Source organism: Kogia breviceps, chromosome 10, assembly GCF_026419965.1.
Source record: "Kogia breviceps isolate mKogBre1 chromosome 10, mKogBre1 haplotype 1, whole genome shotgun sequence".
NCBI classification, from domain to species: domain Eukaryota; kingdom Metazoa; phylum Chordata; class Mammalia; order Artiodactyla; family Physeteridae; genus Kogia; species Kogia breviceps.
In genome coordinates this window covers 9074545-9096617 of record NC_081319.1, presented here as the reverse complement: position 1 = coordinate 9096617, position 22073 = coordinate 9074545, and the positions used below count along the sequence as shown (strand labels likewise).

The window sequence follows — 22073 nt, the reverse complement described above, 5'->3', positions numbered from 1 at the left end:
CCCTCACAAAGACCTTATTTCCAGTGAGGTCACGTTCACAGGTACTAAGAGTTGGGACTTAACGTATCTTTTTGTGAGGACACCATTCAACCCATTAACATGTCCCGCTGTGGAGCCCAAGTGGCCATGAAGAGTTTAGCAAGTGCTCTGGAGCACATACCAATGTGAATTCCTTCTCGACTGCTCATTTCCTCTGTGGTCTTGAAAGAGTTACCTGATCTGAACTGCTGCTTTCTCACATGTCAAAGAGCAAAAACAATAGCTGGTGCAGAGAACAGAATAGTTTCAGGACTGGAGACAAATACGTTTCCTAGAATAATGCATGACAAGGGCATCGTGATTCTTCAAACTGTTAAAGACAGAAAACTACCAGAATGGAGTCTGGTTCCTGGGCGGCGTGGGTAGCGTGGGCCCTGGACTGGACGCCGCTTCCTTGGTCGTGGTGTGGGTTTTCTGGAGCCATCCCCCTCCACTGCCTAGGTCCTGGGAGGTGAACTTGGTCAAGAAGCTGATCTGGACGCAGAGAAGGGCATTTCTGAAAACCATGCCCAGTATTTCCTTCTCTTTCCCCCTGGAACTAAACAGAGGGAGCCCCTGTTGTCAGTCTTGTGATGCAGAATTGGAAGGCAGGTGAAACCCGTCTCCTCTAAGCGCGCATTTCCGTGTTTCTGAGTCTCACGTTAATGAGCGTGTATCGCCAAGGTTATCTAGAGAAAGAAGCCAGGATGCACAACAAAACCCTCCACCACTCTGTGCCATCCAGAAAGCCTGGACTTACTGTGAACACTTTGTGACACAAAGGAGACGTGGACAAAGGAGGCTTGCACCAATTCTCTGTAAACCTCTGTAGCGAAGCCTAGAGAACTGCCGCAACCGTTTGGGTATCTCAAAGGGAAGATCGACATCCGACCTGGGTCCGTTTCTGTTCTGCCAACTTTTATGATTCGCACAGTCTCGTGTAAAGTGCCAGTTTTCCTAACTGTGCGTGCCCTCAAGGTCACGCGTGATAAACAGACCTTGACAGGGATGTACATTTCCAGAAACGTCTCTGATGCTTCGCTAGAGTCGACGTGTCTGGTCAGTGCATCAGCAACAGCATGACCGCCTGGGGCTTGTTGGAAATGCATAAGCTTGGGCTCCATCCCAGATTAACCGGGTCAGAATCTACGGTCCAGCGAGATCTCCGGGTGATTCACAGGTACATCAGAGTTTGAAAAGGGCGCTTCGGCACCTGTCTGCTCTCCCAATCTGCCTCGTGCTGACTTGTGTATCTACTCTGCGGTCTGGCGGCACCAGCCGAGGGTCACCAACACGTCGTTCCCTCTGTGCAGAGACTCCTCTGCTGAAGAACTGGGTGGATCCTGAAAGGCTATAACTAAGTCCACGTATTCCCGAGTCCAAAGAGACACATCACAAGCCACGGCTAACATCGTCCGGTGGAGGTGACGGTGTTGGCGCATGGCTTTGCTCCCACCAGTGAAGACTTGCAGGTGGAAAAATGCTACGTCGATCTTGGTTCCAAGCCAAGGGCAGATGAACAGCCACCCAGCCGGGGGCTTCCATTCCCAGCCAAAGCAATGGCCGAACCCAAGCTTCTCCTTGCCAAAAACATGGGCATTCAGGGCTCTCCCAGGACCACCAACGTGACTTTCCATTTCAGAGAGAAATGATCCCTTTCTCTCTCCTTCTGCTTCTGTGGGTTGGAAAGGGACTGTCACCGAACGGCCCGACAGGGCATCTTGCAACCCTCTCTACCAATATCTGAGCCAAGGTTGATCCAGATGCCCAAGGGTCAAAGTGCTTCACATCCAATCTGTAGAGACTGGACACTTTTTCCATGGATTAAGCTGACACTCTCAACTGTAGAAGTTTACACAAATGGCCCTAACAAACACAGATCACCTGAAAATTAGAGACAGTATGATTTCCAGTATGCTGGTTCCTTGTTCCACTTTACTGGGAACAGAACTTGTTTCAGCCAAAACTGGTTTACGTTTAAGTCAACGGATATCACGTACCGACCCCTCCCCGACCGTAGTATTCTGAATTTCCTAAGGCCTGGAGCAACAGAACATGTACGTTCAGTATTTAAACCCCAACAGCTAGCGGATTGACCAGAACTTGACTGGAATTCATACTTTCCATCAATGACTGTGGCTTTAAGCGCGCTGATTCTGCTTTTTATTCATTTGTTTTGTGGTCAATCCTGCCGTTCCCTTTCTGTATTTTCCATACTAATTTATATAATCTTTTTGAGAAACAACGTCTTCAAATTGAAAAGACGTTGACAAGGAGGCTGTTTCCTTAAAAAAAAAAAAAGTTCCTTGTAAGCTAAAAGAAACTGTGTTTAGGGGCAGTGGGGGGAGGGGACAGGTAGACAAGGAATCTCTCCCTAAAGGAATTAGAAAAATATCGCATACCCTTCCTTTGAAATCTTTTGGGAAGTGTCTAAGCAATTCTGAATATATAAGGAAATTGCTTCAGCTGTAAGCGTTACTTGTGACCCAACTGCCTTGTGCGGCAGTAAGTACTTCCTTAGGTGGAAGAGTCTTACGGAGAACCATTATGTAACTTACTAGTTAAGTGGCTATACCCGCTGAGTGACTACAGCACATTAAATACGGTCAACACCCATTTCCAAGGAGGCATCTTGATGTTCTCAGAGCCTCTGATACACCACACGTTCAGTGTCAGTATTACGGGTACCCAGAGACGGCACTGCATGTGCTATTCAACTTAAGGCACCGTAACAAGAAAATACTCTTTTCGCTGCAGGGCTAATGACTTAGTTGACCATGATTAAATAAGAATGATTAGAGATTACAGACAGACAATCACATCTTTCAGAGCAGGGAGAATATTTTCTTTATCTCTGAATGAAAAAGGGGTGATGGCTAGGGACAAAGATGGAGGCGACACGATGCTCGTCTGGATTCCCTGCAAGGTCCCCAAGGGCAATCTGTGTGGAGAGGCTACCAGAACAGCCGGGCAGCAGACGACTTACTCTTAGCTGGGTCCTTATCATCAACCCTTATGTTCAAACTGAGGTCAGAGCACGTGGAAAATCCCTTTTGTCAAAGCTGGAGGCGAGGACAGCACCGGACAGTGAGGTGCTTCTTCGAAGAACCCGCTCCCCTGTTCGCCATCGGCAGCAGCCCCTGGTCTGGTTTCTCTGGGCCACGTGGAGGAAGAGGAAGGGAAGCCACAGACAAAGGAAGATGGCCCTGGGCTCCCAGCTCTGGGCTTGTGGGAAGAGGAAAATCAAAGCTGCCACACGCTCAGAGCCTGATCTTTCTCATAACCTCTGGAAGCTCTACCCGTTGGGTTGTGGGTCTACGCAAGGCCTAGGAAGGGTACCAAACTTCCTTGGGAGGTTGGTGGCGTTGAGATGGAATGGAGAGGATCCTAGGGCTACTTAACAGAGGCCAGACCCACCAGCTTGGGGCTCCGTAAACGTTTCCTGTTAAATCTGAGTAAACGTTCCAGTTGCTCTAACAGCACGTGACCCTCAGAGCTTCCGTGGGGAGGATGTGCTCCAGAGCGGCTCCTCCGCTGCCCAAGCCAGAAGACCCGACACCACGCTGTGGCTTAACTTGCAAAGTCAAGCACCACGCACGCCAAAGGTTGGGAATGCAAGCCAAGAGCGGTCCAGAACCCAAAGATCCAGTCCCTGAGTAAGCAAACCCAAACTTGGGAAGCCCTGATGCCTCCAAAATGAGTTTACAGAGGAATTCATCACACGATTCCTGTTAAATGGGTAGCACTTCTCTTAAAGTTGAACTAATTTATTTCTATACCTTGTCTCCAACTGCGTCTCTGACGAAGAAAAGCAACAGAGGAGACAGGAGGCCGCACGAATATTTATCAGGAACTGACGTAATGGTAAGAGCAAATGCTTATTAAATGATTCCTAAGCGTCAGTGTTACCGAATCCTCAGAACCCCTCAATGCATAGTTTCGATTGGTATTCCCAGAGAATAGTTAAGTAAACTAAAGCACAGAGGGGTTAACCAGCCTACCCCAGGTCACACAGCAAGTGTCAATGCAGGGATTCAGACTCCCGGTCCGCTTCCAGAGTCTCATTTATTGCCATGTCCCTCATAGACATGCCGCATACACAGAGAGAAAGAAGACATAACTCCAAGATTACAAATTCAGCCCTCTTTTAATTTTTAAGTCGTTTGTTTCTCCATTTTTCTGCACCTCCCACTACATTTTATCTGCATGTGTGTACGCACGCGTGGGTCCTTTCCTCCTTTTGCCATTTCTACCTCCTCCTACAAAGAAACTGCCGGAACTCAGTGCCCTCCCCTAGGCCAGGTTCTCCTCTGTAGTGTTACTCCTCTCACCTGAATTCCTGACCAGTCCCTTCCTCTGTACCACCAGACCCTCCCCGCCTTCCAAGGAATCCATCCTGTGTCCTGCGTGCCAGAGTATCGGGAAACAACCCAAAGTCTGCTTCCAAAGTCTGGAACTTTGGCCAACAGAGAGATTTCCAACATGCTGCAGGGGAATGGTTTCCTAACCGAGAGACACACAGGATGGACATACCCCCGCCCATTTGCATCTCGCCAACGGCACGCAAGCTGTCTCCCTTTTATGGTCCGTTCTAAAACACCTACTCCTTTGGCCAGCAATTCCCTGCACTCATTCCATAACTACCCAAGGTCTGGGGTACGTTTATTGCCCTCATTTCCATTTCTTTCGCCCACAGAGAAAAGAATACTGTTCAGAATATGAATGAGGGTCTGGAAATCGACCATCATCCAATACCCTTTCCCACAAAAGAAACACTAATGTTTAGTACTTTACATGTCAACATCTCAAAACCTGGGGCACATATTAAGAAGTAGAAAGCATCTGTAGGGTTTTTTGTCAAAGGGAATATAGGGCACGGACAGAGCTGTGACTGCCTGAGTTAGCTCACAGACTGCCACCGAGGACACCAAAATGGAACGAAATTAATAGCCCCAGTCCAAGTTGAATACATAATACAGTTCATTTGGACACCCTAATCCCATGGGTTGAATGATTTTATTTTTCTGGTAGGCTCTGTTACAGACATTGATATTTGGGCTGTATTTACAGGACACCAAAACAGCCGGTTGAAAAGTGAGTGAGTGAGTACTGATTCAGTAACACTGATTAAGTAGTGAGCGAGGGAAATCGGGTGCTCAAGGCATATTGAATTTTCTGGTTGACTTGGGGTTACCTGATAAACTCTCTTTGTTTCATTCCTTACCGTCGAAATTCTTATTTTCAAAAATAAATCACCTCACTCTGTTTATTTGGTGAAGCGTGCTGAGCATGATTTAATCTTTTTTGCTCAGATGGGAGAGTTCTGAAATGGCTTTGGGTTCATTTTTCAGGCTGCTGGTGCTAATCGCAGAAAGACTGCATGTGTGGAAATTTAGAATATTGGATATCTTCCTGGCATTCTCTTAATTTCTTGAAAATGGATCGTTCTTTTCCTTCCCTCTTTGCAAAATGCTGATTGCTGACTGGCTTCTTCTTCCCCATCTAAAAATGGATGAACTATAGGTGGGCCAATTTGAGTTTTCATTTTGAAATCATCGAAAAAACTGTATAGAAAATAATTCCAACACTTTGATCTTAAAAAAAGAAGTTGAAGTCAGACTAATGTCTTTGCCAGTAGACAGAGGCAAAGCGCAACCCTCTTGCTGACTGCAGATCTGGAAAGGTAAAATCAGGTTGACTGGAGAATTCTCCAGACAGTGATAGAAGGTCTGGAAACTGCTGGTGTATTTATTTCCCCCGAGAGACCGAAAAGAGTCAGCCATTCAGCTAAAGGATTCTCCTATCACGGATGTTTCAATCTATCACCTACCTGAATTGGTCTTTAGAGAAGCAATGCATACATTGTCCAAATGCAGAAGTTATAGCAAGCTAAACGGAAACCTGGATTCAAATACAAGGGCCCAAGATAGAGCAAATTCTTGTCCCATTGAGAACTGATATCTACTCGTCTCTGGACATCTGCTGGCAACCTGTAGCTCGCCAGGTACAACGGCTCCTCAGCAGGTGGAAGGGAGAGGCCTCAGTGCTGGACAGAAATGAGATTCTATTTCCAGGTGTGAGCTTTTTTCGGAGGCAGGGAGAAAGGCAAAGGGTGTTCAGGAGAGCAGATCCTACCCACAATGAACAGAACTCTGCTCTCCACCTTTCAAAACCCACTACGACATCTTCTCGGTTCTCACTTACTGGGGCATCGGGGGGATGCTAGAGCAGGCCAGCAGGAAGGACCTTATAGGTCATTAAACCCTGTTCACTCATTTTCTCCCCTCTCTTGGTTTATAGTACTTCCATTTTCTAGAAATTTCTAGCAGTAGATGAGCGAGCGCAAAGCCTATTAAAAGACGGGGTACAAAGCGGTTCAGAGGTAGACTGTGGAGCCAAATGGCGTGGCTCATCCAGCTCTGTGGTCTTGGGGGGTCACACTTCACCTCTCTGTGCCTCTCTTTCCCCATCTGCAAAATGGGGAGAATGAAAGCATCTTCTCAGACCACTGATGAGATGATCTGTCTATAATGCCTGGTTCCACGTCTGGGCACGGCAAGCTCTCTACAGATATTAACCATTACCCTTACTAAGCGAGTTATCTGTAAGGAGCTATTTCAAATTATCCCCTTTCCGATGTCCAACGGCTCCTGAGTCTCCCTCAGCTTCATCCCACGTTTGCCGCTTCTGTCCAGTTTCCTCACAATCGACAAAAGAGCCTCGATAGCCAGCTACTGATCATCATTAAGGGTGTGGGAGGTAACAACGAAGGCGGCCTTGGAACAAGGAGAGAATTGTCCTAAGCCTCTAAGAGACCTCAGACGCGACAACATGGCATTACTGGAAGGCAGCCAACAAAAGGGGCAAAGTGACTCACTTAGACACAGGGGAGCTGAAAATTGAGACAGTTACACCAACAGCACACCAAGAGTGGTGCTGCAAATGAGAACAGAAACGAACAAAGCCAGGAGTCACCCACACGAAAGACCTGGGGTGGCCGCTTGAGCAAGGACCCTGGACCAAGCCAAAAGTCTGGACTTCCTGTTTGACAGGCTGGTGTCTACATCTGTTCCAGGAAACAACATCATCAACAGAAAGTCATGGAGGACTGATTAATGGCAAGTGACTGCCTTTAGAGCGGTGGGGTCTTTGGTGACAGTTTTGCTAAAGTTGGCAACCTTGGCACGTGCCTAAGTAGTTTAGGGTTTCTACCAACCAGTGTAGCAGTTCTTCGAAGGCTACGGCGATGCCTTATGCGTTTGGGCACCCATCACAGCCCTAGAACCCGCAATGGAAGATGGCTCGTGTTAGGGACTTGGTAAATATTTATTGACCGATTGCTGTTTTACCCCAACGAGACACGTAGTCATGGTGGCGTGAATGGTGTGGCTCTTATGACAGTTTGAGGTGACATCTCCCAGGGAACAGTCACTATCTCAGAGAACAGTTAACTGTTTGGAAATACCTGTCAGAAAGAAAAAAGAGTTCTAGTCTCCTTAGCAGTGCAGCAACCTAGATATTAAGAATTTGCCGTGCTGCTGTCACCAAAGACAATGGAATTTCCCGGAAATTAAAATATGTCTTTAGCCAAATCCTAACATGTAGGGATGCACTCTTATTTTCTGCAAGTGATGTAAAACTCTACCTTCTAACTGTGCTCCTGTGTTTTCTTTATAAAAATAGTCTCCTTACACACTGTAGCAGAGACTTGGAAAGCTCCTCCCCAAGAGCATAAGGGTTTCGGTGGAGACTGGGTTCAGACCTTAAAACACTCTAGTACCTAAGAGCAAAACTGGCAATTCCAAGTGTCGCATCGATTTCGCGTTTATGTGACGTCCTCTGAAAGGAGTTCATCCCACGAGATGCGGGACACCAGCTGAGTTTAGATGTGACCGTCTTCCTGCATTCCCTTGTCTCGTATGGACGCCTAGCTTTCAGTGATGACAATTATGACGGTGGACCAGTGAAGGAGATGGAGGTGATGGTGGGGGGTGAGAAGAGCATCTTCTCACGTGTCCAGCACTGTACGCTAATCAACACATTACATTTGTCCTCCAACACCATTACTATTACCATCCTGATACTGTCAACAAGTTAAAGGCAAAAAATCTGAGGTGTAGAGACCTTTCACAAGACCACAGTTTAGAGAGCAAAAGTGGGATTTCTATCCCGGAAGTCTGACCTGAGAGTCATCTCGTTAAGCCCAGCTTCACAGGACCTCCCACACCACTAGGTGGCGTCACCACTCAGGCAATGCCATCTTTTTCACCCCCGGGGAAGGCAAAGGCCGGGTCACCTTCAACTTTCTTCCTCAGCCCTATGGCTGAGGATTTAAAGAGTGACCTGCGATCGCAACGCCTATTTCAAATCTCCCCTCTGAGCCTAAATGAACACCCCATTTCTTTTTCAAGATATCCGTCCTGCACTGGCTCCCTTGGTGCAAAGGGGGTGCTGGGCAATGGAACGTTCCCTGACAGGCTTTGCTGTCAGGGCCCATCACAGCCGCCAGGCGGGCTCCTCAGGCTCCTGGAATCTAAGCATCCAGGCTGCCAGTTCAGTCACTGAGACCTCCTAGAGGGGTCACCGCGTCCTACAACAAGCTGAACATTCGTGGGGATCGGGGCCTGGAATTTCAGGAAGGAAATCAAGGGGTGATGGGTGCTAAAGCTCAAAAAGCAGTGAGCCACAGACACGCTTTCCTTGGAACTTACTGTCCAGCCCTGCCTGCTATAGAGCGGATACGCGGTAAGTATTCGTTGAGTGAGAAGTATCTATGGCCCGCGACGTCAGCCCACCTCTCCTAGCCCTCTCTCGCTCTATCAAAGACCAAAGTTCGAAAAAGGTAGGGAAAAAAAACCCCACAAAAAAACGGTGGGAATATCTGATATGACAGTGGACGTGTTCCTTCATCTCCCTAAGTCTCGATGTCTTCTAGTAAAGTTGCAATAATATTGGTACCTGCCTCGCAGGGCTGGCTGGAAGGATTAAAGGGTTTGTGAATACGAAGGACTTAGCGGAGCGTCCTGCACATTCTAAGTGTTCAACAAACGCTACTACATTCAGAGCACAAGTCTGGACTCATCGATGCCTCATCCAGGAGACGTATTTCTTAACATCTTGGAAAGAAAAACTCTCAAGAGAAAAAAAATGTAGTGTCCCATCAACTTAGCAATGTCGATTGTTTCCACAAGGATTCACCCTGCTCTGTTTTTAATCAAATCGTTTAAGTTCGACCACCCTCTGAGATGTAACAGGGCATTTGGTGTGCTGTGTACATAAAAGCTTCCTGGAAAACAAGGAATTTTGAGTGATAACTGCTAAGTCTGTTAGATAAACAACCTGGGTAATACGGAACCAATGTTCACGTACATTCAGGTGTCACAGACGCCCATGGATAGCGTCAGTCTCCGTCTTGTGGACGGAATCAGCTTGATTCTTGGGCCAGTCTTCACTTTGCTTTACAACGCGGACACAGCTCAATTCCTAACTGCAAACTTGAGCAGTGAATAGGCAGATGACGACATTCTTTGGGCACTCGTCGGCAGAGATCCAATTTATTAAGTCAAAATGGATCAAAGCAATATATAAACAGGTACCCATTTACAGTCTCCAGCAATTGATTTGGCAAATAACCTAACGGTGCTACAATAAGCATCACTAGAAGCAATGATTACCAGTTCCGACACTGCACGGAGATGACACGGATTGTATGTAGGATTAGCGGCAGCCATTGATTATGAATACAAGTCCGTCGGTACGGTAAAAAAAAAAAAAAAACTGCCATTTTTGCCGTAATAGAAAACGCCAAGCTGCAGCTTCCCCCTTTGCCTCCAGCTGACCGACACCACCTCTCAAAGTGCGAGATTTCAGTATCACGCTTCTGCAGAGACGAAATGCTAGCTAATGATGGCAGGGCAACCGGATGGAAGTGGGAACATGTTGACAATGACTTGACAGATTCCTTCTCCGAGGAACAGATGAAATGCACTAGGTGCTCTGACAACTCCTTCAACCTCCTCAAGGAAGGATCGTTGCTGACACCCTCACGGCATCCAAAAATCAAACAACTAAGAATTTAGTTTCCCTGTACAGGCAGCCTGACCTTCTGCTTTGGAAGGAACTCTTTCTTCCAAGGGAAAAGCATATGCACACACAACGAGTCAGTGTTATGAGTGTGAGAGAGATTCTCTCAGTGCATCCAGAGGGAAGACGAACCATAGCTACATATACTGAGGAAAATTATACCCAGCCCCATCCTAAGTGTCTTACATATATTAACTCATTTAATCTTCCTAAGGACCCTAGAGATCGATGCTATCATGATGTCCATTTTCCAGATGAGGAAACTGAGGCACAGAGAGGTGAAGTATCTTGCCCAAGGTCACACAGCAGCCTAGAGGTTATCCTTGTATTTCTTGCGTCCTTATATCTTCCCACTCCTTTGCCTTTTACTCTGGTGGGTATTTTGATGGTCACTCTTGAATTAGGATCGTCAGAGTTCTACACCAGGCCACAGAAAGTACTGCAATTCCTTGGTATCTCTTCTCTGAGATACACGACTGCCTGGAGAGTATTACTTCTAGGTGGCAGGTATTATGAGATAAAGGTAGGGCAACTTCACAGCAAAGTTGTGAAGCATACATTTCACTTTGGATGTGAAACTTTTCAAACATTCAGAAAACTAGAAAGAGTAGTGGTATAATCCACCACTGAGATACTCACTGATAATATTTTACTATATTGGATTCATATTTATCTGTGTGTTTTTGACCTGAGCCATTTAAAAGTCAGTTATATCAGGTACCATAAGACATGACTCCAAAATATTTCAGCTCATCACAGAAGGCAGACATTCTCCAACTTTACCGTTATCTCATGATCACACCTAAGCGAGTTCAATGTAATCCTCTAATAGCACTCAACGCTCAGTCCTCAGTCTCCTAGCTTCAGTCTCTTTCTCCCTCCCTATACACGGCAACCCTGAACCTCCCCGTCAAATCTCTCCAGACCCTGTGCCTCGAATCCAGGTAAGTGCGTACTTCCACAAACCCCTGCTGAATTCCAGTGATGGGAATTCTAGTCTCCTATTAAAATCCATCAAGTTATATCCCAAGTCATCTGACCAAGAGTTCAAAGAGGAACAGGCACTGTGGACAGGTCCATTACACAGCCTCAGGGCAAAGAGCACACACTGAAGGAAAAACTGTAAACCAAAAATTTAAAATTAGGAATTTGATAGATCTCCCTAGGGGTTGTCAAATAATCTTAAACACCTTGAACCTAATATTGAGATTGGCATCGAAGGGGTTAACCTCCAAGGCCAATCTCAATCCACTCTAGACAAAATACAGTAACATATTTGCAGTTTCTGGGGCTCTCCTTCAGTTTCTGCAATAGAAGCCCCTGTCTCTACTCCGGCATGGAATGGTTAGGGGTCTGTTCCATCCATCTTTTTTTTTTTTTTTTTTTTCAGTACGCGGGCCTCTCACTGCTGTGGCCTCTCCCTTTGCGGAGCACAGGCTCCGGACGCGCAGGCTCAGCGGCCACGGCCCACGGGCCCAGCCGCTCCGCGGCCTGTGGGAGCCTCCCGGACCGGGGCACGAACCCGTGTCCCCTGCATCGGCAGGCGGACTCTCGACCACTGCGCCACCAGGGAAGCCCCATCCATCTTTTATCTGAATACAAAGTCTCTTTTCTCTTCCTTCAACTAATAGTTGTGATTACGCCTGATCATTCTCTATGATAAACAACTCTCCCATTGCCTTTGACTGGGTGACGAAAAGAACTGCCCTGTAGCTATGCAGACCGGAGGACTTTCCTGCTCCAGGAAACAGATCGGGACAGGAATACCAGGCTTCTCACCACTTTGCATTTATCTCAGAAGGAAGGAGAAAAGAATCCTGGCAGAAAGCATAAAGCCAAAGGGAGAAGTTGTGAGAACTATCAGACAGAGACATGAGTAGGCTCCCTGTCGTTAGTTTCAACTAATTTCAAACCAAAGACTTATCATCCTTCATTCACTTTGTGATTTATGTATGTGTACGTACATAGTTTTGGGAATCTGGCCTATTAGACCGAGAGCTCCTTGAGGACAGGGGCGTGTCTTATTCCCTCTGTATCCCCAGCAACTAGTGTTTAACACTGAGTAGACATCTGCTGTATGTTTGGTGTGAAGTGAAGCTTCGCCTAATTTCTATTACCTGTCGTAGAACCGGATCCTTCCGTCTTCCAAAGCCAGGACCCCCCAATATGCAGTCCATGGGATACTCCAGCCGTCTTTATTTCGGGACAGAGCTTCCGTTCTCAAGCCCTGCCTTTTGCCCACAAAGTTAAGCTCAGCTGGATTGCAAGAAAGCAAGGGAAGTTAAGGTTTCCTTCCTTTCTCTTCTCTGCCTAGGTCAGGAGTCCTCTCTGGTTTCCTCTCCTTTGAGCCCACTGGTCCTCTATGATCTGTGGCCACAAAACAAGAGTCAGTTGAACCGAACTCAACAGGACAAGACTGCCATGTCACACACAGTCCCTATCAAATTAAAAACCAAACAGAAACACAATATAGCTCAGGTCTCAAGGATGCATCTCCATGACAACGGCCAAGAAGAAGGCTTTTGCTCATGTTCTCATCCCCAAGAGAGCCTGGTGGTGGTGAGGGCACACGGGGCCCCAGGAGATGCTTCCTCATCAAGAACCCACTGTAGCCCTGTCCTGGAATTCCACCCAACACAGACACAATCCTAATCACCCCATCACCTCCAAGCTGATCTCCCTCCCTGCACTTACCATCCTCCACCTCTACCCCATTTCCAATCCGTCCTTCAGGCTACTGTTGGAACCCTCTCCCCTTCTTTCAAGCATTGGCACTGAAATCTCAGAGTTCATCCTAATATCCAGAACCTTCTATGCAGCATAAAATACACTCGGCGATCAGGTTAACCTCCCTTGCCATCTCTTCCAGCATTCTTTCTTCTCCGCATGAGCCCCGGACAGGCCGAATTCCTCCAACTTTTTGCTATTCTCTCGAAACCCTCAGCTTCTGCACAGAAGAAGCTAATGTGGGACCCTCCAGGTGGAACGTTCAACACCTGTGCCCTGACACCCACGTCCCCAGCCAGGGAAGTGTCTCCAATGCACTGCTCAAGCACGATGCCATATTCCCTCTACTTTGAAACCTCCCCTCAGTGCCTCAGGCACGGTCTCCCACCCTGCCTCCGTGCGCGTGGTAGCGACACCACCTCCTGCCAGGGCTGGAATTCTCCAGCACCTCTCTGCCCACTCCCTTTGTTCTAGCGTCCCGGCCTTTCAGCTGCCAGCCTAGCCGCAGGGCTGCGCACCTACCATCACTCTGTGATCCAAGTATCTGCACAGCTTCTCTCTCATCTCCTTCCAAATTCTGCTCGGACGACATCCCCCTTTGAACCTCAACTGCCACCTTTTTGAGGACAGCGACCTCTGCCCAATCCCTCTCTTCCCCCTTCGGCAGCCTTTCCCCAGGGGTCTGAGATCGTCTGACGTCATCATTGGGTTGATGCTCAATTCTCATGGGTTCCCACTCTGCAAACTCACCTACCCGCTAAGACTGCTTTGGAGCAGCAAAACCAACACTGTGGTGTTCTCTGGCAATTGTTTGTGGACATATGTAGAGCGTATTTGTCACTGGACGTACACATTCTAAGCTCCGGCCGACAAGGGTTTCAGCTCTCGTGTGCAAAAACAAGTGGGTTTTTGCAGTCTATTTATTTAATACGTGTATTTCACATTTTTGTACTTCTTTGGGTGATTTCACGCTGGGCAGAGAGCTGCAGTGCTGTCTAGTGTTCCGTAAGTGCAGGGTGGGTGTGATGTGCCTTACAGAGAAAAAGACACGTGTAAGATAAGCTTTGTTCACGCATGGGTTGTACTCCTACCCAGTGAGTTCAGTGGTAATGAATCAACACTAGATGTTAAACAAAGTTTCTTTAAACAGAAACAAACATACAACAAGGTTTTGTATTGATTGGTTGACAAAAATGTTGTGACCTGAGGCTCACAGGAACCTGGGCCTCTACCTCCCCTAGGAGCAGTGGTTAAGTATTCACTAATGCAGCGTTTACAGCAACTTCATAGAATACAGCGACTATGAATAATAAGAAGAAGAACTGGCTGTACGTACTTTTCTTTTTTTTTTTTTTTTTTTTTTTTTTTACGATCTGCCTTCCTGTAGTAGAATATAAGCGCCATAAAAGGAGGAACTGCACCACAGTGTAACACAGCTATATCGCCCCGCCTGTAACAGTGTCTGACACATAGTAGGTGCTCAATACATATGTGTTGGATTGCACTGAACCAGGAAATGTTCCAGGAGAGAGACTATTTTTCCTTAGCTTTGTGCCACCGATTTTTAGCCAAACTACTAGCACACTGTGAGCTCTTGGTGACAGGTGATGAAATGAATGAAGGACGCTGGACTGTGAATCTCCTGCCCCAAAAGCGTAAGGCCGGGATTTTAGCTCCAGCTTTTCATCTGTGATCTCTAAGCACTATTCTGCTATTATTTTATCACTATCGCCTTATTTATAACATTATCCTTAAGAAGGGCTTTGACACACAGCTTCAATATTGGATGCATCATTGCGCTGCGTCCATAATATGCTCCAGAATGCTGGGACCCATGATATACTGAAACTGCAAATGCACGAAAGTGTTTCAATGCCCAGGCAAAGTGTGTAACAAGAAAAAGCAGAGATGTGTGATGCAGTAATTCGGTGCATCTTTATTTTCCAAGGCAAAACATATACAGCCTCAATCAAATTACCCAGATATTAGCTTGGCTAAGCTGCAAGATGTTTCAAAACAGAGACTTGATAGTGCATATTTTAGGAACTTAAATGCGTATTTTAAGAACTGTGTAAACCTGTGCTTGACGTTCTACATCTTAAAGCACCAATTAGGTTTTCTTTAAAGAAACACAAATGTTCATTGACTCCTTTCAAGGCAGAATTGAAAACTGATTTCTCAATTTTAGCTGGGCTATTTCGGCCCTCCTTGGATGCTAAAGTGGGAAAAAAGAGTGCTGTGGTTTAACTTACAAATGAAATCTGAGGAGCCATAACAATGGTTAGCTTTGTACATAACAGCACCACAGGGACACTGAGGGAAAACAGTGATGGCAAAGTGTATGATGTTCCCTCCTATTTTTTGTGCTCTATTTCCCCCATAGGAGCCTCGTAGAGCTGACAAGAACTTCAGAGAGCAGAGGCCCTTCTATAACAACACAGACTAAATAATACATATATATATAATACATATAGTAATAAATACTGAGCAATGACTATGGATTACACACTCCCTAGGCAGTTGGAAGAAAAGGTCCTGGGAGAGCTAATGTTGTGAACATGAGAAACAGTGATGCACCCTGGTTGTGTTAAGGATGACAAAGGAAAAACAGAAAGGCCACGGAAGAGAAGCAGGGACACCTGGCTTGAATTCAGGGGGTCAGGAGAGGCTCCCTGGACAAAGTGACTTTGGGAAACTACAACCCAAGAAAAGAGCAGGAGGTAACCAGTTAAGGAAGTTGCTGACTCCATGGTATGACGATCTTCACCTTTCTAGATGTTTCCAAACATGTCTCCCATGTGATCTTACTAATCTCCATTTCCACCAGTGTGGCCTAAGACTTTCTACTTCTTCACACCCTCACCAATTCATGGTATCAGCACACGTTTTTATTCTGTAAGGAAATGGGCATGAAATACTATCTTCTTATGATTTTAATTTGTATTTTTCAAATTGATGAGGTTGAGCATTTTTCACTTCTTCTTCTTCACTACGGATTACCTTTTTATACCTTCCTTTTTAAGTTAAGTTGTCTTTTATACATTTCAAAAATTTGGGGCGTCAATCATTTGTCAGTTAAATATGTAGCAAATAATTTCTCCTGGTCTATAGCTTTGTTACCTAACTCTGTAACTGATGCTGTTTTTCAGACACTAGCATTGTGTGTTATGGGAAACAGAAAGTAGAGTCCGTCAGTAAGAAAAGAGTTAGAGAAACTTTTCCGTGTTGATAAAAGAAAACTCTGTGGTAACTACAATGACCAAATCAACATAAATAAATCTTAAAACCACAAAGTTATATGAAACCCAGTCTGCGCATGACTATGGGCAGAACGATACCATTTCTGTGGATATTTAATAAAAAACGCAAAGCAATGCCTCTCTATCGTTTATGGGCGACAACACGATAGCGGTATGAACCCACATTGGGAAGGACCCAGACCAATATGCGAACGGTAGCCTTGGTGGTGGGGAGGGGCACGAGAAGACTAGCAGTGGGTATGGGGGAGTCCGGGGGGCGCTCGGATGGCTTCCGCTCTGCTTTATTTCCCACGGGCGGACGGAGGGGCACGCGGAGCACAGATGTCAATAGGTTAACGTCTTGTTTTGGAGGCTGTGATATATTATGTTGACCTTCTACAGCTGTTTGAATCACTTCACACACACACACTTGGTAAGTACATATCTACACACACATATAAGATTTTTTAAATAGCTCAGGAAAACACATAGTCTTTGTTACTAAACTACAGAATGCCTTGTTATTTAAAAAATAAGAAATTAAATATGGAGTACAGAAAAGAGCCCTATTTAATTTTACTTATTCACTGTCTCCCATAATTCAGTGTTTCTTACAATATCCATTAGACTCAAGTTCTTCTCCATCTTTGTCTTTCATCCTTCCCTTCCTATAATCTGAGTGACAAGCACTTCACAGAACACACTTTGAGAAATTTTTGTGGGACAAAGAGGCTCAGAGAAACTTAAAGAGAAAACAACTAATTCACTCAAGTTAATTGAGCTTGATTTTGACAAAACGCCAAGAATAAGTTGGAATGTCTGACCTTTCTTAACTAGCAAGGGTGTGTTAGTAATTCATTCCAGAAACCACTGTCCACAGCACTGCCTCACTGTAAACATCAACTCTTCAAGATCCCTTGCTCTGAAAACTTCTGATAAAGATAGTTTTTTACATTCAATAGGGACCATGCCTTACATTCCTATTGTTCCTTGAAACTTACAATTTTTTACAATTTTATAAAAGAAAAAACTTGTAGCTATTTAATAAAGAAAAGTCTGTTTCCTTAGAGAGTATTTCACTGCACAACTATTTGGAGCTAAGCAATTTTCTTTCCTAGGCCATAAACTACATTGCTATTCAAGTAAATGGAATTATCAGACGCCATAGACACTTATTTTATTTACTCATAAGGCTACAATGGTTTAAAAATAAACATTCCAGGGGCTTCCCTGGTGGCACAGTGGTTGAGAGTCCGCCTGCGGGTGCGGGGGGCGTGGGGTTCGTGCCCCGGTCCCGGGGGATCCCGCGTGTCGCAGAGCAGCTGGGCCCGTGGGCCGTGGCCGCTGGGCCTGCGCGTCCGGAGCCTGTGCTCCGCAACGGGAGAGGCCGCGGCGGTGGGAGGCCTGCGTACCACACACACACACAAAATAAATAAATAAAAATAAAATAAACATTCCAAAAGGTTGGTCAGTGCTCTGAAAAGTACAGAAATTGTTATTCTAGGAGTTTGGGGTTTTTGAGCACAAGCCACCTGTTCTCCTTGCTTGGCCCTGCAGTAAACCTTTCTCTGCTCTTAAAAAAAAAAAAAAAGGAAAAGAAAGAAATTGTCATTCTAGGATTTACACAACTCCATTATCATTTTGCTGCCATGTCTCTCAGCTGTTCTGCAAAGAAAGCATGCACTGGGGCTAATCATCTGTACAGAACTTTGTAATTTAAAAGTAGATGTATGCATTATGTTATCAGATGAGAAACTAGGATATTTCATACATTTGTGTCATGAACAACCCGCAGGATGACAATGATTCTACCTATTTTACAAAGGCTCAGGGAAGTTCAGTGTCATGGGACCGGTCTAGGTCACACCTCAAGTAAGTGCTAGAGCTGAATCAGACCCTGAGTCAGGTGAGTCCAAATGCAGCATCATCAGCCCTCATGTCAAGGTTACTAGAGAACACAGGAAGATAATCCATGCCAATCAACAGTGAATTCCCGTTATTATCACTTCTAGGGTTTTTTTTTTTAATATAACCTCATCTTGATTTCAGTTTAATGCAAACAAATGCTCAGATTTGCAATTCATGGACAATATTTTCTAGGGTTTTTTCTAGGTTTCTTACTCTTTCCACAAAGGTTCTTTCTGAGTAATTGGTGTTTTAAAGTAAACTGTTTGAGGAATTGCAAATACATTTGGCTGTTTTCCCTAGACAGTTATAGTTATATAGAAAGTAATCTTAATTAATCATGCAATAGAGGTTGTCTTAGATATTTAGGTCAGGATAAGCTTCTAGGTTTTGTGTTTGTTTTTCTTCCCTTTGTCCTGAGGATAATTACTATGTTGGCATTTGACAAGGCATGCTGTGACTATTTCTTGCAAGTGTCAAGCTGGGGTTCTCTAGCTGCAACACTGTAAATAGGCTTCAAGGTAATAAAAAAAAAAAAAAAATTTAGAAAGTTTTCCTACATGTCCTCAACCAAGCATATCACTGAAGACAACAAAGGCCATGCTAACAATGAGAACCTTCTTAGAAGACCGAGGCATTGATGAAGCCACGCATTTATCAACTGAGGACGCAGAGTGACCAGTGTCATGACGGATTTTCCGGGAGACCCTCAATTTCATATAATTATAATATATATAAGATATATTATAATAATACAATAACGTAAGACTGTCATTCTAATTTTAGTTAATAAATGCAACATGGTTAACTAGAGAAATGAGCTTACATCTTCAAACCAGAATTTGTCAGAAGGAGAGTCTCAATATTTAATCCAGAACCTAAGATCAGTCTTGTTGTAGATACTTCTGTAACATACTGGCTGCATTTCTCAAAGTTCAGATACAAACCCTCTCTTAGTATGTTACTGTGGCTTCTCCCTGCCTCCAAATTCACACAGAAATCCCTACTTAAGAGTTCTGGGGACTTTGCTGGTGGCACAGTGGTTAAGACTCCACGGTCCCAATGCAGGGGGCCTGGGTTCGATCCCTGGTCAGGGAACTAGATCCCACCCGCCTGCCACAACTAAGACCCAGCACAACCAAATAAATAAATAAATATATATATATATTTTTTTTTAAAGAGTTCTGGAAGAATTTTTGCAACTTGTTTGTGTTAAATGAACAAAAGAATTTAGAACCTAAGAACAGTAAGTAAAGTCATCAGTAAATGCTACATGATGGTTATCTTGTGTCCAACAGAAGCTGATGCAAAACCACAAAGCATGTCTCATGACAGCAGGTGTCGAGAACTAAAACATAAAGCAGAAACGTACCTTGGGATCTTGGTGTCTTTATTTCCAGCACAAGGACAGGAAAGGGTCTGATTTACTCATCGGCTGCTCACCAGTGCCTCGCCTCTTGTCTGCCATATGGTAGGCAGCTGACACACACCTGAATAAAATAAATGAATGAATAAGTGAGGGAGCGCGTGAAGATGAGTCCTGAAATCACTATATCAAACAGAAAAAGAAAGCAGTGTACATTTAAGAAAAAGAAATGGAGCCTGTGCATGTTGAAATTCTGGGCAGATTTAAGTAAGCTTCAAACCTTGATGGAAACAAATCTTCATATTACCATTTACGACTTACTGATGAGAACACCATAAAAGTCAATCTATAGTAATTTGATTGTGTAAATCAGAACCAGAGAAAGCACTCTGGTTGGTCTAATCTGTAGCCAACCTAAATTAATTCCAGTGACCCAGGACAGACCTTTGCCAAGCAAAGGCCATTTATTATGAGAAGGTCTGGGAGGAGATCACAGAAGGAAATTTACTGCAACATGGGTGGGTCCTTTGCGCTAATTAGGAAGCATGACAGGGACTGATAAATTTATTCACGGTATGGACCATAAAAAAGGAGGTTGGAAGATATTTCAGAATAGAGAACCCACGTGGTTTGAGAATTGCTGGGCACAGCAGATTTTAGTGGACAAAATCCTACGAGCAGTCAAAGAAATCCAGCACGATTTGCATTGTCCCATCTTGCCCTGGCACCCAAGTCATCACAGATCTAATTCTGCTTCTGCCTTTGCAAACAGAATCACTGTCACGACTGACTCTTTCACATTTCTCTTTCAGGCCCTGCTGCAAAAAAGAAGTATGTCAGTTATAATAACCTGGTTATCTAACCTTTTCCATTCCATGGAACCCTGGAGGAGGAAGACCCTCAGTTCTTTTGTCACCCAACCTGGCACAGGACCCTTTTGGTTCTTCCTGCAGCCATCACCGGAGGAGCATCCCCGGCTGGGAGACCAATGATAGAGGATCCAAGTGTCCTACACAGCTGCTTTACGAAATATTCTTATTTTATCTTGGCTTAATAAGTCACTGGCGTCAGCACTGCCACCTTGGCTGCCATTTTGGACCTTCCCTACCAAAGGGAGCGTTGAGACTCAAGTCCCACCCGGGCTCTTTGGGGTGAACCTTTGAGAGCCTTAGTGACTGTTTTGGGGCTGCCCTGTCTTTCTATGTCTGTACTTCCAGGCTGCAAGGTTTTGAAAATTTTCTGTACAGTTTGTGAGGACTTTTGCACTTCGCCATCCAATGTTGTACCTCAGTTCCCTGTTTGTTTTCGAACGCCCTCTTTCCAGAGAACCCTATCCTCTCAGATGGCGGGATATTTGGGAAAACCTTAAAACAATTAAAATTTTAAAAGGATCTCGGCAGACTAAAATGAAACATGTAGGTCCATGACTGTATAATTATGATTATAGTACCGCTGCAAATCACGTTATTTTTTTTTTTAAGACAAAAAAGATAACTTAAAGACCAAAAACTGTGCTGGGAAAGTATATACCCCACCTATCTTTGGTATAAGGTAGGGCACAAGGAAGAAAGGTATTGGCTGAACGGAATAGAGGTCTTGATCTTTGGAATGCATGCTGGTAATGTATTTTACAGTACACGTTAATCATTTATGTTCAATATTTGTATTTGTGTTCTCTTTTGTTATTTTAATTAGGATATGGGTGTTTTGCAATAATTTTAATAATGATTAAGCTATTTGAAGGAAAGAATATGGATTTTTCATGTCTTGAGGTTTGGTTCATGCCCCCCTATGACTGACCAGTGTGATAAGGACTTTAAAAACAACAAAAAGCATGTGTGTTTTCTACTGTTTGTAATAAGTACTTTCGTTAATTCTGCTGCTCATGTGCCAATTTAGTGGGAAAAATCACCCTTGCTGAACAATACCCCTTTCCATTTTCTTTCAACTCTGTGATATTGTCCAAGAATGTATCAATAAAATACTTTGGTTAACTTTTTCATTTCCCGCAATAAATATTTTTAGCTGTTTATCCCTTTTTAGTGACAACTGATTTCATACAAATTTTAAGTTAGGGAGGAATGCAGACAGCCAAATGTGTTAAAACAACAAGTTTTAGCCCACAATGAAGCTGTAGCTGATATACATATATTAACCCAGAGGTGCTAAATTCTCTCATAGAAAAGCTGTCACTAAGCCCATGCATTTTGTTTCTTTGTAACTAAAGCTGAGACATGACAACCTCAGACATTTTCTCAGAAAATTACCTATCCAAGACAGCAAAAGTGCCGGAGGGAAGAGAAAATAAAGAAGAAACACTAGCGTCAATAAAAAGCAGTCTGGGGCAAGGTAGTGAAACGATAAACATCTCCCCAAAACTTAACCAAAAGAGAAGTAAAGATAACTATTATACAGCATCTGCCTCTGTTTTCAAATAAACAGCTTGGTCATGCTGATAGTAAGACGAAGACCTGGGGTTACTAAAATTCAACAGTAGGAAATGCCCTCACAGACCAACTTGTAGTAACTTGGGTGTCAGGAGCATAAAATAATGTCTACTTGAAGAGGGTGGCATTGGTCCTTAGCACTCAGGGCTGGACCCCCAAATCCAAAATGGATTTCAAGGAACCACTCACTGCGCACCTATGACTCATTTTCTACTGCGAATAATAAAGCCCACACCTGATTTTACCTCTGGCACCTGGTGACCTCTTCCTGCCGCCCCTCAGCTCTCT

The 22073-nt window shown here is 44.6% G+C and overlaps 1 protein-coding gene across 11 annotated transcripts in view; it reads left to right on the top strand.

Annotated features, from left to right (window-relative positions):
- The window catches only part of GRM7 (glutamate metabotropic receptor 7), an 840756-nt gene extending 819416 nt beyond the window's left edge, over positions 1-21340 (top strand). For 8 of the 11 annotated variants that reach the window (XR_010842481.1, XR_010842477.1, XR_010842478.1 and 5 more), the window contains one exon: positions 20151-21340. Coding sequence is in view for 2 of the 11 variants with exons in the window: in XM_059076083.2 (XP_058932066.1) it covers positions 20151-20200 (50 nt within the window). In the remaining 9 variants the exon portion in view is untranslated. Of the gene's footprint in view, positions 1-15211; positions 16979-20150 lie in introns of those variants that run through there. The other 3 variants (XM_067043569.1, XM_067043568.1, XR_010842480.1) reach the window with 2 other exon arrangements.
- Positions 21341-22073: the final 733 nt, after the last annotated feature.